The 16,459-nt window shown below is 43.5% G+C and overlaps 1 protein-coding gene across 11 annotated transcripts in view; it reads left to right on the forward strand.

Annotated features, from left to right (window-relative positions):
• The first annotated feature begins 1,455 nt into the window (after nt 1-1,455).
• The window catches only part of slmapa (sarcolemma associated protein a), a 168,120-nt gene continuing 153,116 nt past the window's right edge, over nt 1,456-16,459 (forward strand). For 10 of the 11 annotated variants that reach the window (XM_060910069.1, XM_060910071.1, XM_060910074.1 and 7 more), the window contains exon 1: nt 1,456-3,024. In XM_060910069.1, coding sequence (XP_060766052.1) covers nt 2,827-3,024 — 198 coding nt within the window. In that variant the 5' untranslated portion in view covers nt 1,456-2,826. The remainder of the gene's footprint in view (nt 3,025-16,459) is intronic. The other variant, XM_060910070.1, reaches the window with a different exon arrangement.

A 16,459-nucleotide genomic window follows, 5' to 3' on the forward strand; every position in this document is an offset into this window, starting at 1 on the left:
CGGCACGGTGGTGTAGTGGTTAGCGCTGTCGCCTCACAGCAAGAAGGTCCGGGTTCGAGCCCTGTGGCCGGCGAGGGCCTTTCTGTGCGGAGTTTGCATGTTCTCCCCGTGTCTGCGTGGGTTTCCTCTGGGTGCTCCGGTTTCCCCCACAGTCCAAAGACATGCAGGTTAGGTTAACTGGTGACTCTAAATGGACCGTAGGTGTGAATGTGAGTGTGAATGGTTGTCTGTGTCTATGTGTCAGCCCTGTGATGACCTGGCGACTTGTCCAGGGTGTACCCCGCCTTTCGCCCGTAGTCAGCTGGGATAGGCTCCAGCTTGCCTGCGACCCTGTAGAAGGATAAAGCGGCTAGAGATAATGAGATGAGATGAGATGTTATCAACGGGGCGGCACGGTGGTGTAGTGGTTAGCGCTGTCGCCTCACAGCAAGAAGGTCCGGGTTCGAGCCCCGTGGCCGGCGAGGGCCTTTCTGTGCGGAGTTTGCATGTTCTCCCCGTGTCCGTGTGGGTTTCCTCCGGGCGCTCCGGTTTCCCCCACAGTCCAAAGACATGCAGGTTAGGTTAACTGGTGACTCTAAATGGACCGTAAGTGTGAATGTGAGTGTGAATGGTTGTCTGTGTCTATGTGTCAGCCCTGTGATGACCTGGCGACTTGTCCAGGGTGTACCCCGCCTTTCGCCCGTAGTCAGCTGGGATAGGCTCCAGCTTGCCTGCGACCCTGTAGAAGGATAAAGCGGCTAGAGATAATGAGATGAGATGTTATCAACGGGGCGGCACGGTGGTGTAGTGGTTAGCGCTGTCGCCTCACAGCAAGAAGGTCCGGGTTCGAGCCCCGTGCCCGGCGAGGGCCTTTCTGTGCGAAGTTTGCATGTTCTCCCCGTGTCCGCGTGGGTTTCCTCCGGGTGCTCCGGTTTCCCCCACAGTCCAAAGACATGCAGGTTAGGTTAACTGGTGACTCTAAATTGACCGTAGGTGTGAATGTGAGTGTGAATGGTTGGCTGTGTCTATGTGTCGGCCCTGTGATGACCTGGCGACTTGTCCAGGGTGTCCCCCGCCTTTCGCCCGTAGTCAGCTGGGATAGGCTCCAGTTTGCCTGCGACCCTGTAGAACAGGATAAAGCGGCTAGAGATAATGAGATGAGATGAGATGAGATGTTATCAACAGTGCAAACAGTACACCATAAACAGACAATATGCAGGATGTGAAATGAAAGTACGAGAATATAAAGCTCATCATAAACCATATAATACTTTTGTTAATGTATATGTATTTATTCTGCTTTAATAAAAATAAACCTCGGTTTTAAAATTATTTAAATAGCATTATTTACACATGAACGTCTTTCCCATTGGTCAACGTCACGATCTTATTCTTTCAGTGATTGGCTATTTTCACGTGTGTCACTAACATGTCCCGCCCCTCGGAAGACTTCTGCGCGAGCGCGGCGCTTGGCCGGTTTGGTTTGTGTGTTTTCATTCCAGTATGGCGGCGCTGGTTGCGGAGGAGGAGGAGAACTTATTTTAAATCGTCCGTCATTTAACTCGGAACGTCCGGAGCACTTTATTTACTTTGTTTGGATCTTCCTTTGGACCGGGGACACTTGGGTGAAAGCCCATAGACTTTTGTAGAAAAGGAGAAGGGAATTAAAAACAGAAACGTTGCTGCTGCTGCGACGGAGAGTCGACTCGGAATCTATTAGCACAGGTTGCTAAGTTAAGTTAAGCTAAGCTAAGCTAAAGTAAGCTAGCGCTAGAGCCATAACACGGCGAGCTAATTAACTGGCTCGGCGGGTTCGTGTTCGAGTGAGGAGTGTCTCAAGGAGAAAGTTCATGACTTGTGTGTGTGATTTGACGGCTGGGAGAATCCACTCGGTCTAGGTACGGATTTTCAGATTTGAACTTGGAGCTAGAGCTGAACTTTACTACCTCTCGAGCTCAGCTAGCTCCGTTTAATCGAGCGCAGGGAAGCTAAGCTAACTTTCCAGTCATCGCTAGCGCGCTCGTGCACTTACTGTCGCGAGCTAACATGCCGACCAAACGGTTCATTCTGTACGTGTGGCCTGGTTGAAAATCAGATCCTTTTAGCAGAGATAAACCGATCGCTAGACTGTGTTTAGAGCCTGGTTTGTGTTTTATATCAGATCAGAGCGTAGTCTAAGAGCTAGGCTCCTCTTGTGTGGTGAGATCGGAACCTCATTTGGCCTTAAATTACATTTGTGAATCATTTCGCCTGAAAACAAGGTGAACCGATTCATGAACCGAGCCAACAGGTTACTAAGCGCGAGATTATTATTATTATTATTATTATTATAAAGCTGATCAGATTGTAGATTGTAAGGGTTAATGTTCAATCATCTAATGAAGCAAGGATTGACTCGAGTCAGGATCGTGATTCTTGCCCTGACTGAGATCTGTCATTTTATATAGATTAATATTCTAATATCTGAGATGAAATATTTTCCATGCTTAAACTAAAGGCGATGCAAAGTTTGGAGCTGGATTTCTTCTGACATCATGGTGGATCTGGAAGTCAGGATTGCAGGAAGAAGAAAAAGCAGCAGCAGCAACAGCAGCAGGAGGCTCGGAGAGGACATGATGTAGTCGGTTGATTTGGAAACGCAGCCTGGGTTGTTTTTTTCCTGCACTTCTGATTTTTTTTTTTTTGTAGTATAAGATGCATGTTTGTTTGGGATCCACGAGCAAAACACACCGTTGGCTCCTTTATTTTTAAAAAGAATTAGACAGGGAAATCAGAAGGTGTGTCAGTCTGGATCAAGAAGCCCTGCCTTTCTCCTCTGGTTGGAGTAATACACTCAAGCCGTCATCAATGCCTTCGGCGCTGGCTGTGTTCACCTGCCGCCCGAACTCGCACCCGTTTCAGGAGCGCCACGTCTACCTGGACGAGCCAGTGAAGATCGGGCGCTCAGTCGCACGGTGCCGCCCAGCCCAGAACAACGCCACCTTTGACTGCAAGGTGCTCTCCAGGAACCATGCTCTGGTCTGGTTCGATCACAAGACAGGCAAGGTGAGGCATTATGACACGACTCATCATTTATTCTTTATATGTAGAGATATGTTTTTTATACAAACTCTGGGATGCCTGATTGTTAGAGAAGCAGCTTTGGGACCAAAAGGTTGCTGGTTTGATTCCCTGAATCAACAGGAATGGCTGAAGTGCCCTTGAGCAAGGCACCTAACCCCCAACTGCTCCCCAGGGTTCTCTGTGTATGTTGTATGTCATTCTGGAGAAGAGCGTCTGCAAAATGTCATTGATGTGGTGGTGGTGATTCAGCAAATCATAAAAGCTGTGTCCTTTCTAAATGAATTGGATCTTGTTGCACAGGGTCATGGTTAGGGCTTGAGTGTTGTCCATTTTCCAAAGCTGTGATGCATTACTTTCATGACAGTACATACCCAAAAGTATGTGGACACCTGACTACCACACCCATGTGTTTTGTTGCATCCTGGTCCAGATTTATTCCTTTATGTGCTACTTTAATAATCTCCTCTACTCTTCTGGAAAGGCTTTCACGATGCGTTTGAGCGAATTCAGGCTCTCATGTTGGCCAAGGTGTGCAATCGGGCGCTTTGCATGCAGAATTCAAGTGGGGTTTTTTCACTCTAGCCTTGGCACACCATGTTTTCATGGAGCTTATTTTGTGCACATGAAACAGGTTTAGGCCTCATGGTTCCAGTAAAGGGACATTGCAGTGCAACAACGTAGAAAGACGTGAGAAAACTGTGCGTTTTCAACTTTGTGGCAACAGTTTGGAGAAGAACCACGGAGGGATGGAGGGGGTCAGGTGTCCACAAACTTCTGGCTGGATGGGAAATTTCGGTTCAGAAAATACAATTGGCCTTTAAGACGGGTGGCTCTCAAAATGGTGTGTGTGACTTAAAACATGTTCTGGTGGTGGAAACTCACATATCAACGTTGATCATCTCCCCTCTCTGTGTCTGTGTGTCTGTCTCTGCATGTGATCTACCCAATCTATATCAACCAAATCTGATCAGGAATGCTGGATTGCTATTGGCTCGGATTTGCCGTGTGTTGTGTTTTTTTTTTTTTTTGTGTGTTTTTTCTGAACGCATGATATTTTGACAGGCATGCTGGAGACGTTGGACAGAAATGCAGACTACAGCCTTCTTTTAAAGCACCGATCACTGATTTAATGTTTCTCAGAATTCAGTAATAGAAGGTCAGAGAGAGACTCGGCTCAGTTCCTCTGAGGACCACAGTCTTGGGTATCAGCTGATGCCTGGAGTCACGGCATGACATTTTATATCCCAATACAATTTGCTGTCAATATCAATATAAATTATAACATCGATTGACATGGATTCCATCCACTTGCAGTACATGTTCCGATGTTTGTGTGTATATATGCGTATATAAAATATATAAATATTTTCTTTTTTATTTTTAAATAATTTATTTTTCTAAATCCTTGTCGATCCTAGGACTCCTTTTTACTGATCGATATGAATGATGTTGCCAGATCATGTCCAAATGCAGATCTTTGATATTTATATTGAAAATGGATAAAGTTGAATCAGTAATAGTATGATTGATTGATTATAGCCCTGCACTGATGAGATGAAATTGACATGGGTTGCTGGAGCAGTTTCCTCTTTTCCAGGTCCTTTGCCCTGTTAGTGTTTTTCTCCATCCTCTGATGAAACTTGGTTTTTTGTTTTTTTTTTTGCTGCTGCGCCAAACTTAACGGTCGTCTGATAATTTTAGTCCCGGACACACGTCTGTCATTTTTCTATGTAGATATCGCCTCGTGTCAGAGCGGGGGGATGGACATCTGCTCCAACTTGCTGCATTTAGTCTCATAGTGTGCATATCACTGACTCACTCCTCCTGATATGACATGCTTAGAGTCGTGAAATGAAAAATGGATGCTTCTTTGATACTTGGATTATTGTTGTATTGTATTATCAAATTGTTGACCTTTGCCCCAGACTGAAATGAAAGCCGGTGCCTCTTCGAACGCTTGGATTTGATACTCTGAAATGGAGCGTGATCATATGACCACATGATGCAAGCATCCATGTTGATGGACAATACAATTCTGTCTTGTAACTCACTCGCTCCCACTGTGGTAATTTTATTGCTGTCCAATCCGAATAGGGCTTACGCCACTGTCTGACTTAGGATGTTAATGTTTTCCAAATTTTCATCTTTCAAATATTAATTATTCTATCCACCTTCACTGGATACGAGCAATCGTGCGCTCTTATTGGCTACTCTACTACTAGGCTATCAGCTCGTATACCGTGAGGAGAGAAAAAAATATGACTGAGCGTGTTGCTGAACCAACCGAGGACAAAATAAAAACTTGAAAACAAAACCTCAGAAATACAAAAAAGCAGCAAAATGTGGAACAAAAGTATTTGATGGTAAGAACGCATCCTTTTTTTATTTTTCAAGAATTATCGGATTTTTCACAAATTGCTCTTTGTCATTTCGCGGGTTTATTTACATTTTTCATCTTTTAAGCATTAAAATTAGGGCTGTCAAACGATTAAAAAAATTAATCGCTATTAATCTCAGAATTTCATATAGTTAATCGCGATTAATCGCATTTTTTAAAAATCTATATAAATGAATAAGGCTTTTAAAGTGAAATGTTATAATTAAAATGGTGAGCACATTTTATGCTAAAAGTACTTGCTAAAAACTGCTGGGACAAGAGAAAATGGTAAGGGAGTTTATTCACTCGCATACTAGGCAGTACTGAACATACAAAACACAATTGGATTTTGTGATGGATTAGGGAGCTGTAGTCTCAAATATAAAACATGTAGTCACATACTACTGTGTCTCAGTTCAGACGTGTGATAAAAGAAAATAAAAATGAAATAAAACTTCAATTGTGCTGGAGTTGTATTCAGTCACAGCCTATAGGACTTCACAGTGCTGTGCAAACAAAAATAAATTGCAGTTGGACTTCAATAAAGACATTTAGTGTCGTATCACAGTGCTACAGCATACTGAAATCTCACTTTGCAAAAGTATAAGTGCATACCAAAACCAACTCAATCACCATAGACATATAAACATAGATGCCGCATTGAGCTGGTGGCCCCGTTGCTGGGATACGTCAGTGTCCGCCATATTGGATGTGGCAAATCTTCCCCGTAAACCAATGCAAGTGAATGGACTGAACTTCATAAAACCCCTTTCTACAATAATATTTAACTCGATGCCTTTTATTCACCCATTAACACACGCGCGTATATATTTGGGAAACAAACAGGCATCAAAACAACACATAACTTTTAATGTGATGGTTATAAACATACATGTCAACCTTTTGGTCAATCAAACCTGTATAACCAACCTCCAAAATCCGTATTTCCCTTATAAAATCCGTATAAGATGCAAATTAAAATAATTTACCTAAAATTTGAATGATAATTAACAATGATGTATCCCAGTTACTTTTTATTCAATATTAATAACAATAAACCTTCAGAATGAATACAAAGCTCCAATGTTTGACAAAAACACAGTGTTATCAGCGTAGTTACGAAGGAAATACTTCGTTGTTTGGAAGTCAGAAAAATCTGTTCGTAAAATTACGTTATAATGACCAAATACAATGAAAAGTATTTTTCCAGTCTCGCCTGTGAAAGGTAATCCCATGTGATTTCGTTTGGACGGTAAACCTGTTGGTACAGTTAAACGCAGCACACGAACGAGGCATCTTTATTCTCGGCTACTGTCCAGACGCTATACCAGAGACGGTTGAAGAATCTCCACTTTGCCACATCCAATATGGCAGCGAGGATGACGTATGATTCTACGCAGAAGGCGGCGTCTGTTTATATGTCTATGCTCAATCACACTCTACTTTTGAAATGAAACTTCCCGTTTAACAGACCTTTCTCCATCACTCACACGTACTCTTATTGAAGCAGCATGCGACAAGCCTCAACAGGAACTACGGGTGATTCGCAGGGCCAAATTAGAATTTGCGTTAACGGCACTATTTTTTTAAAATCGCGATAAATTGAGATCGCGTTATTATCGCGTTAACTTCGACAGCCGTAATTAAATTCTGTTGAATTTTTTAGACTGGTTCAAAAGCTCAAAGAAGTTTGAAAATTGCAGAACTGAAATGTCCAAGGAAGAATTAAATCAATGTCTGAAGCTGTTCTATTCTTGGGCACGACAGCAAGACTGTACTTTCTACCAAAACAAAAATGCAACACTAAAGTCAACTTGTACAGCCATCGATAGGTTTTTAAGAAGTCCGCCTAAGCGGAAATGATTTTGTCGGGCCTTTTGTGTAAAGTTTTTATTTATTGAATTTGCAAAGAATAAAAATGTTTTGTGTCTCAAAATCCAGTGAATGTGGATAGAATAAAAGTTATTCCACTCAATCTCGTCGTGTATGGCTTATAGCTCATTTACGACTGGATTTCGTGGACTGAAGGCCAATTTATGCTGACAACCCAGTCCTTGCAGATGGCCTCGCAGACAGCGTCTGCGTAGCCCCCCCCACCTTCGCAGACGCTCTGCGCGCACCTCCCAAAAATTGTGACCACCGCAGAAGCCTCGCAGACAGCGTCGCAGACGAGAGGGCTCTGATTGGTCCACTCTACATCCAATGTACACGCACTTCCGCTTCCCTACTTTCCCGGTTTGTTTTGTTTTCACGACCGCCATTTTTAAAAACACGAGCGAAGATGGAGCAGCACGAAGAGCGGTTGATCGAGGAAGTGAGGAAGTACGTACATCTATACGACTCCAGTTCTAGTCATTATAAGTAACCGGAGGATAAACACTCCACTAACCACACCCACCAACTACTCCTAGCGACTTCGCGCCCCCTTGCGTTGTGGCGGTGAATAACATCGCGCACGCCTATTACTCTAGCCTGGGAAATCCCATGCTGCTTTGCACAATCGTTCCGATCTGAAAAGACAGCATGGAAACTATGGTCTAAAGGCTCGCCTGAGTTAGGGAGCCAATCAGAGAGTGGGGAGGGGTGGAAAGATGGTGACGCGTACTACTCGACAAACGGAAGCTTGTAGTTTATTTGGGACTGTTTACGGATCACATTTAACATGGCGGCGAGCGATACGAACCAAACTTTCGATCAAGCTTTGTCTTGCACAAACGGCAGTAATCGTTCGGTGCCATTGTTTTCCTATTTTTGTTTTGTCTTCTCTTTCCTTCTCTTCTTCGGCGCTCTAACTACGTCACCGGGTACAACTGCCATGATTGGCCATGGGCTACGTATACGCCAAATGATAGACATTCACAACGTCCAATAAACGGCCGTTGACAATCGTAAACCACACCTCCCCTACGAGAAATTCAATAGGCGGATTCCAGACCATATTTCATTTGTGATATGGTCTGGTGTTAACCAGACTACTATTACTCCCTGCTCAATGATAAATTACAACTGTCTGCGAAAAGCTATCTGCGAAAGCCTTGTTGCAAGAGCATGCAGAGGCCCTAATTATTCAATATTTTTGGCTCATAAACAGGACTGACTTTAGCAACGTTTATGAAAGAACTATTCTAAAGTATTAAACAAAATTTGGATACAATAATGATTTAAAGTAACACCATGCAGTATATTTCATACAACATTTTTCTTTTGTGAAGAGAAAAGCAGGTGCATGTTTGAGCAAGTCGAACAATGGATCTGTTTTCCATCCTGTAATCCTCGATGCTGATGTTATCAGGCATAGCTGGGGAAGGGACTTGTTTTGACTGGTCGGTTTGTGTCTGTTGCACAGCTTGCAGTCCTGGGATTTGACATGTTGTTCTATAGGGAGTTGTACAGGTATACAAATGGGTGACTGGGTATGGAAATGAGCTCAGCAAAGGTTTGACACTGAGGAGTTGATCTACAGAGTAAAAAGGAGTTTTATAGTCGGCGCTGTCTGTTTACATCCTCGCACCTGCTGCATTATGCCGTGTGCACGCGCACAAGTAAATCATGTTTCTGGTTCCTGTCACACTTGATTCATTCATTTCTGTGAGCTTATGTTCTGTGATTGAAATGATTATTATTTTTATCTCTGCAAAGAATTTTTTGTAACTTTGGCAGTAAAACCCGAGATTGTTATTCGCACACTAACGACTGAAAGTTGGTTGGATTTATACAGAATTATAATTCTATCCAGTAGATGAAGTTTGGAAATGATCCCAAACAGGGTCTAGGTTTATCGAGAAAAAGTCTGAGTTTCTCGACCAATCAGCGCTTGCGATTTTGTATAATCACCTCCGTGTTGATACTATTGTACGTTATTGCGTCCTGTGCTGTCTAAACAATGCATTTATAGCTTGGAAAAACTAAGATGACACCGCTTAGTGAAATTGCGATTAAATTTTTTTTTTTTCCCATTGATTTGAATCGTCGTAAATTTGTATCCCAGTTTGTAACGTAATGTATTGTTACATGCCTTCCTGTAATACACTGCTGCTCAACAGTTTCATACCCTCACTACAGTAGAATTTGCAGCAGATCCAGCGGTGCACTCTGAAGGTTACCAAAAATCATCGCTGTATCAAAAACGTGCCGTTCACAGCGCCTGTATGTTGCGCTTGATACAAGTTACACTCGTGTCTGGTTGTTTCCGAAGCGTGTCATGTTTTGGTGGCTGGCAGTGGCATCACCAGCAGTTTATCATGATTAATTTCCTGATCTGTGCAGTTAAATTGGGGAGTGTGACGTGCTCAGACAGCAGCGAGTCATTTTAAACCCTTTTTTTTTTTTTTTTTAAAGTACATTGTTTCTGCATGTTCACAAACAAAAGCCTTCCTTTTTGGATCACGTCGATCGTCGTTACCCTACACACTCCTTTGCATAAAGCTGAGGTCTGTTGAACTTCTGATTGTGAGCCAGATTTTGTTTTTGAGCTTGCAAGCGGACCCAGTGTTGAAGTGGTTCACAAGCGTCCTGTCGTGTCCCTGTCCTGCATATTTCATCTCATCTCATTATCTCTAGCCGCTTTATCCTGTTCTACAGGATCGCAGGCAAGCTGGAGCCTATCCCAGCTGACTACGGGCGAAAGGCGGGGTACACCCTGGACAAGTCGCCAGGTCATCACAGGGCTGACACATAGACACAGACAACCATTCACACTCACATTCACACCTACAGTCAATTTAGAGTCACCAGTTAACCTAACCTGCATGTCTTTGGACTGTGGGGGAAACCGGAGCACCCGGAGGAAACCCACGCGGACACGGGGAGAACATGCAAACTCCACACAGAAAGGCCCTCGCCGGCCACGGGGCTCGAACCCGGACCTTCTTGCTGTGAGGCGACAGCGCTAACCACTACACCACCGTGCCGCCCTGCATATTTCATTTTCCCATGAATTTCAAAACCACTCTCAGGGACACGGTGCGTTGCTAGTTGTTTTACGGCCTAATTAAACAAATGGCATTAATTTAAGGGCCTGGTCCCACAAACGCCGATAACTAATAACTATAACCATACTTCTGCCTGAATTTAGTTCCAGTCCAGAGCAGTCACACCATGACTATAATCACGACTATATCACTTGGTCCTGCCACTCAGGGACATAAACGCGTGCAAATTAGGAATAGTCATGGAAGTTTTTTTCCAAGTAGTAGCACGTTATTCCGGGTCGTACTGTACAGCTTGGACTTCAAAACAACCCATGCACGCACTCCGGTGGTTGGTATAATAAGTCACGGACTACAGAAATATAATAAAAAAGGATACAGAATACGGAGTGGTTATGGATTTTAATATGAATGGGTCACAGATTGCAGATTGGTCACGGAAGTTTCAGTATATTACAGGCTGGTTACCGATTTCATACGGATGATGCATCATGGATGATAAAAAAAAAAAAAAAAAAAATTAAGAAGTTTAAAACAGTTAAATGTTTGGACTGTCAGGTCCTGATTAAAATATCTTGCCTGCGTTTATATGTTTACTTTATTAATTTACTATTGATGTTTCCCGGAAAATCACGCATCCGTGAATAAAAGATCCGTGCTTTTTTTTTTTTTTGTATTATATTATTTATTTTCCGTGAATCCGTATTCCGTGACTTCATGATGCAACAAGAATGTACAAAGATGCTCAGGGAAAATAGCACGCGCTCCGACAATGTTTACATGTAAACAATTACCTGATTGGTCAGATGCTTTATCGGATCAAGTCCAGGCCTGGAAAAATCACTCCAGAAGCAATCTCACCGATGCGGATAAACCCAGGCCTGGGCTATCTGTATCGTTATCGGTCTGGTGTGACCACAGACTGCAGGCGACTGATTTATTGATCGTCAGTATTGTGGGACCAGGCCTAAAAGGCAGAGAGAAAAAGGTGTGGTTTTTTTTGGCGCCAAAACAGAATAGTTAAATTTGTCAAGGTTTATAGAGTCCCTGGATGGGGGCAACTATTCTCTAAACCCGGGGTGGGCAATTATTTTTTCCATGGGGCCACATGAGAAACAGAAAATTTTGTGGAGGGCCGGACCAAAAGGCTGAACTAAATTCTGCATAATATTAATTGCATTTCTTTATATAAAGCAGTAAATAACATTGTTTTTACAAGCTGCTAAGACTGGTAAGAGTATGGAAAAAACGAGGTTGCCTTACAAAAAATTTCATTTATTCAATCAAATTTCCCAAAACAATGGTTAACAAAATGAGAACGTTTGTACCTTTTTTTTTTTTTTTTTTCCAGTCACATTCACCCCAAAACACAATAAAGACATCACAATATTGTCTTTCTACTCCAAATATCAAGCAAGATACATCATATTATAATAATGATGCCCACATTTGTAGTCTAATCACCTCATTTGGTGTTTTCAGTTTTTCGGATCTGCTGTCCGCAAACTAAACACACGGCTTTATCTCTGACTTCAGTAAATAAATACTTAGCAGTCCATGTTTTGTTGAAAGCCCTGCATTCGGCATCTACCTTTCTTCTTTCTGCGGACATTTTGGGGGCTAAAGTCTTCTTGTGACCTGCTCGCAACAACGTCGATTCGGTGTAGGTATCAGATCTACAGATCGGCTCCGGCGCCTGCTGGTGACGTCACACTGTGATTGGCTGGACCGTTTGAAGGATGACGTACAAGTTTGTGGTTGGTCTGGACAAATTACAGAAGTAGTTATCGTGGGATTAAGTTTCGTGGGATTTCATGTCATGTTCATGTCGCGCGCGTTGCGTTTTTGTTGAACACAACTTCAAAATAAAAGCAATGCACATTCAGAAAAGGAAAAAAAGAAGAAACCGGTTGTACAAATCGCTATTCAGTCCATGCATGAGGTAAAATTAGAAAATGCGTTTATTTTGTAATTTCTAATTAACCTTACGTGGGCCGGTCAGAATGAACCAAAGGGCCGGATGCGGCCCGTAGGCCGTAAAATGCCCAGGTCTGCTCTAAACCGTACGGTAGCGGATTTATTCACAGACAAATGCAGAGCAAGTTTAGCCCTTTGAGAATCGTCCACCAAGCAGACGGGAGCCGTGTGCCGTCGAGTGCATGTCTGCTATGAACAACAATATGAGCGACCAAAGCGAGCAGGAATTTACTGAGGCAGAAAATTCAAGTTTTAATAGTGTGTTTTTTTTTTTTTTTTTTGTCAGTTCAAGTTGATTACTACTTCTTCGGTCAGCATGTCGTGGCCAGCGATAGGAAAGAAGAAAGGGGAATTGAACCGTACCGATTCGAGCCAGAATTGTCCGATGAGACTGTGCAGGGTCAGTGATGATGAACCTTAAGTTTCGATTTGATCCACGGCTTCAGCCGGCCTTTAAACACTCATAACTCGGCCACCGGAGGTCCCAGTGAAGCCAAATTTTGCAGGCACCTCCTCCTGCACAATCCCCTACGAACCAGCATGGGAACAGCCCGCGAGGACTGTGCCTCGGGACGTTATTCACCCTGACGTGAGCTCCACTCCTTGCCGTGTGCTTTAATATGAACCACGGCTCCAGGCAGACTTAAAAAATTTATAACTCGGCCAGGGAAGCTTGCATTGAGGTGAAATTTCGCAGGCATGTCCCGCTTCCCGTGCCCTCATGAACCAGCATGGACCGCGCCTCGGGACGTTGTTCACCCTGGTGCGAGCTCACCTCTGCGCCTTAAGGGGTTTGGATGACTGGAAGTTGAAGATGCATTCCTCAAGTTACTAGTATTACACTATGTTGGAAACAAAATGCTTTGCAGTTCATTGTAGCGAAGTCTTGACTAATTAGTGGTTTATCTTTCAGGAAAAGGAACAGGGCCACTCCGTCCACAGCATTTGTGTTGCTGCACCCAGCAGCGATGCATTGCTTTCTGAGCACGTTCCCCCTTTTTTTTTTTTTTTGGTCGTAGGACAGCAACTTTATTCATCACACGCTTGTGAAATTCCTCTCCGCATTTAACCCATCTGAAGCAGAGCACACTAGGGCTGTAACGATATGCGTATCGAAATCGCGATATGCAGAGCCACGATCCATATCGCGATACAAGAAGGCAGAATCGCGGTACACCCTTTCAAACTTCTCCTCAGCCCAAAAACAGAGGCGCTTCCAAACTTCAATTTATGAATACTTTACTTTTTATTTAAATTACATTTTAAACTTACTTAAATTACTTTTTTTTTATATCTATTAGTAAGTCGTTTTTTCGCCGACCTGCGACAATCTTCTGCGAGTCACGCAACGTCCACACTCGCCACTGGCAGAGCATTCATTTCTTTTAAGTGGTCGCCATTCTGGTTGCGACGCGGGGAGCGAATCTGTAAACAAGCAGCTCATTGGCTGGCTAGGTGTGCCACAAGCCAATCACAATCACTTGACCGGAAAGGCATGCAGTGTTGCCAGATTGGGCAGGTTTAGGTGCTTTTTGGCTGGTTTTGAACATATTTCGGGGTGGAAAACGTTAGCAATATCTGGCAACACTGAAGGCATGTCTGCTTGGGCGGAAGCCTTCTGCGGCAGTTACATTTTGACACGCGAGCAACGTTTCACTATAAAAAATTCCGTAATTTCCATCTGTTTTCCACGATCACAGAAAATCATTGGCCCTATGAGTGAGACAGTGAGAGAGCCACCCCATACCCCCCCCCCCAAAAAAAAAAAATCTTAACGGATTTACATGATTTGGAAAAATGACTTTTTCAGAACCGAAAAAAACAGAGCTTCCGGCTCAACAGTATTATTTTGAGAAATAAAACTATCTTTGGATATACATTTGTTCATTTTTGCATACATATTACTCATTCTCTGCAGTGGTCTGAATTATTTGTTATTAAATATTTAATGTAAGTAAGTAAATGTTAAGTCAAATTTACTACTTTTAAAAAAACATTTAAAAAAAATCGTGGGCGTATCGAATCGTGGGTCAAAAATCGCGATACGAATCGAATCGTGAGTTGGGTGTATCGTTACAGCCCTAGAGCACACACATACCCAGAGCAGTGGGCAGCCATGCTAACAGCGCCCAGGGAGCAGTTGAGAGTTAGAGGTGCCTTGCTCAAGGGCACTTCAGCCCAAGGCCGTCCCATATTAACCTAACCGCATGTCTTTGGACTGTGGGGGAAACTGGAGCACCCGGATGAAACCCACGCAGACACGGGGAGAACATGCAAACTCCGCACAGAAAGGCCCTCGCCGGCTGCTGGGCTCGAACCCAGAACCTTCTTGCTGTGAGGCGACTGTGCTAACCACTACACCACCGTGCCGCAGTTGTAGTTCAACAACTTCTCTCTTTCTGCATTGTGTTCTGTTGCAAGTTTCCGTCAAAATGAATGTAATCTAGCAGAGAGTCAGACAGAAGCTACACTGTGTGGACGCAAGTGGAAAAACCGCCGGTAAAACCACTCACACTCGTGATGTCACGTGAAAGCCGGCTAATAATGTCGATGTTGGGACCAGGATTCCCAACGTCGACATTGGGGAAATTTAAACTCATTGGGAACATTTCAGAATTTGTCATTTATGACGTGGGTTTCAATGATGAGTTTTCATTGTTGGAACTTGTACTGTTATTATCCAAGGGGGAAAGGGGTACATTTCTCTTGGCCTTTAAGGGTGTATTCAGACCAGGATAGTTCACTTGCTTTGGTCCGAACCAAATGTTTTTTTTTTTTTTTTTTTTTTCCATTTTGGTGCGGTTCGCTTTCACACTGTACATTTTAGTAAGCGGACCAAAATCTGTCAACAAAGCCACGCGCCCTGAGGTCGTTCAGCTATTGGTCAGAGACGACACGCGCACAAAGCGTTAAGTTCAAAAGTAGTCATGGAGGCTTTCCGTGCTGTTATTCTTTTTAATGTCATCAAAGCTATATGTTTTTTCCAGTTTTTACTGTTTTCACAATTGTGCGATTACTATGCTGTTGTACAAGTAATTTATCAACAACGACGACAAAGGGCAAGGCGGCTACGGAGGATAGCGCTGATGAGCGCACATCATGTTGTGACCGTTCTGGCTCTTCACGCAATAGATGAATTTCTTTTTTGCATCGCTAGTACCGCCACTTTTCGAAAGAATGTCCCTGATCTTAATGTAGGTCTGACGGAGTTTCTTCACTTTTAGCCGACATTGTTCTGGGGAGCGCGTGAACCCCTTCTCCATTTTCTCACTGAATACAGCAAACACGTCGGCATTTTTGTGTGTTCTCTCCAAAAGCTCAGATATGTGGACATCTGCCCATATATCCACAAGGGTACGCGTTTCTTCCTCGGCCCACATTTGCCCCCTACTCATTTTTTGTACTCTGTAGTCTAGCCTACCACTGGTCTGAATGACTGAACGACTGTTGTAAGGTTCCCGTGACAACCGAAACAGTGTTTGCACTTTGCGGTGGAGTGTCAAGACTCTGTTTCCCATAATGTTCGACAAACGACGGAAGCTCCCGAGGTACAAAAAAGCAAAACTGTCGGATTAGGTCCGGTCTGCTTTCACACCTCCAAAAGATCCGCACCAGGGTTCCTTTGGTCCGGACCGAGTCCGACCTTGCAGCTCGGTCTCGGTCCGCTTGTTTGGTCCGGACCAGAGTTTGGTGGTTTGTATTCAGACCAACCCAAAAGGTCCGGACCAAGGGAAATTTGGTTCGTTTGGTCCGGACCAAACAACGTAGGTGTGAATACGCCATAAGACTTTGTGTTTGTTGGGTGTAAGAAATGTACTGCATTGAGTTGAGTGATAAATGATTTGACGCAAAACAGAAATGCTCAGATTCGACCTTTGCATGGAACTGTTATTGAGCCAAACAGTGTCGTCTTGACACATGATTGCTACGACAAATGTCGTGTGTGGAAATGAATTCCAGGTAAAACTTGAGTTGCTTCAAAACGTTGACACGACACTCCCAATCCATCAGTGTGATTCAGCGTAGAGTAATTTCTCAGGTGTTGGGAAAGAGTAAGGTGTGGCATTGAAATTGAAGGTAAACTCAATCTCTCTCTGTGTGGCAGTTGATCCTGTCCTACACATTTGTAGTTTAG

Source organism: Neoarius graeffei, chromosome 26 (genome assembly GCF_027579695.1).
Source record: "Neoarius graeffei isolate fNeoGra1 chromosome 26, fNeoGra1.pri, whole genome shotgun sequence".
NCBI classification, from domain to species: Eukaryota; Metazoa; Chordata; class Actinopteri; order Siluriformes; family Ariidae; genus Neoarius; species Neoarius graeffei.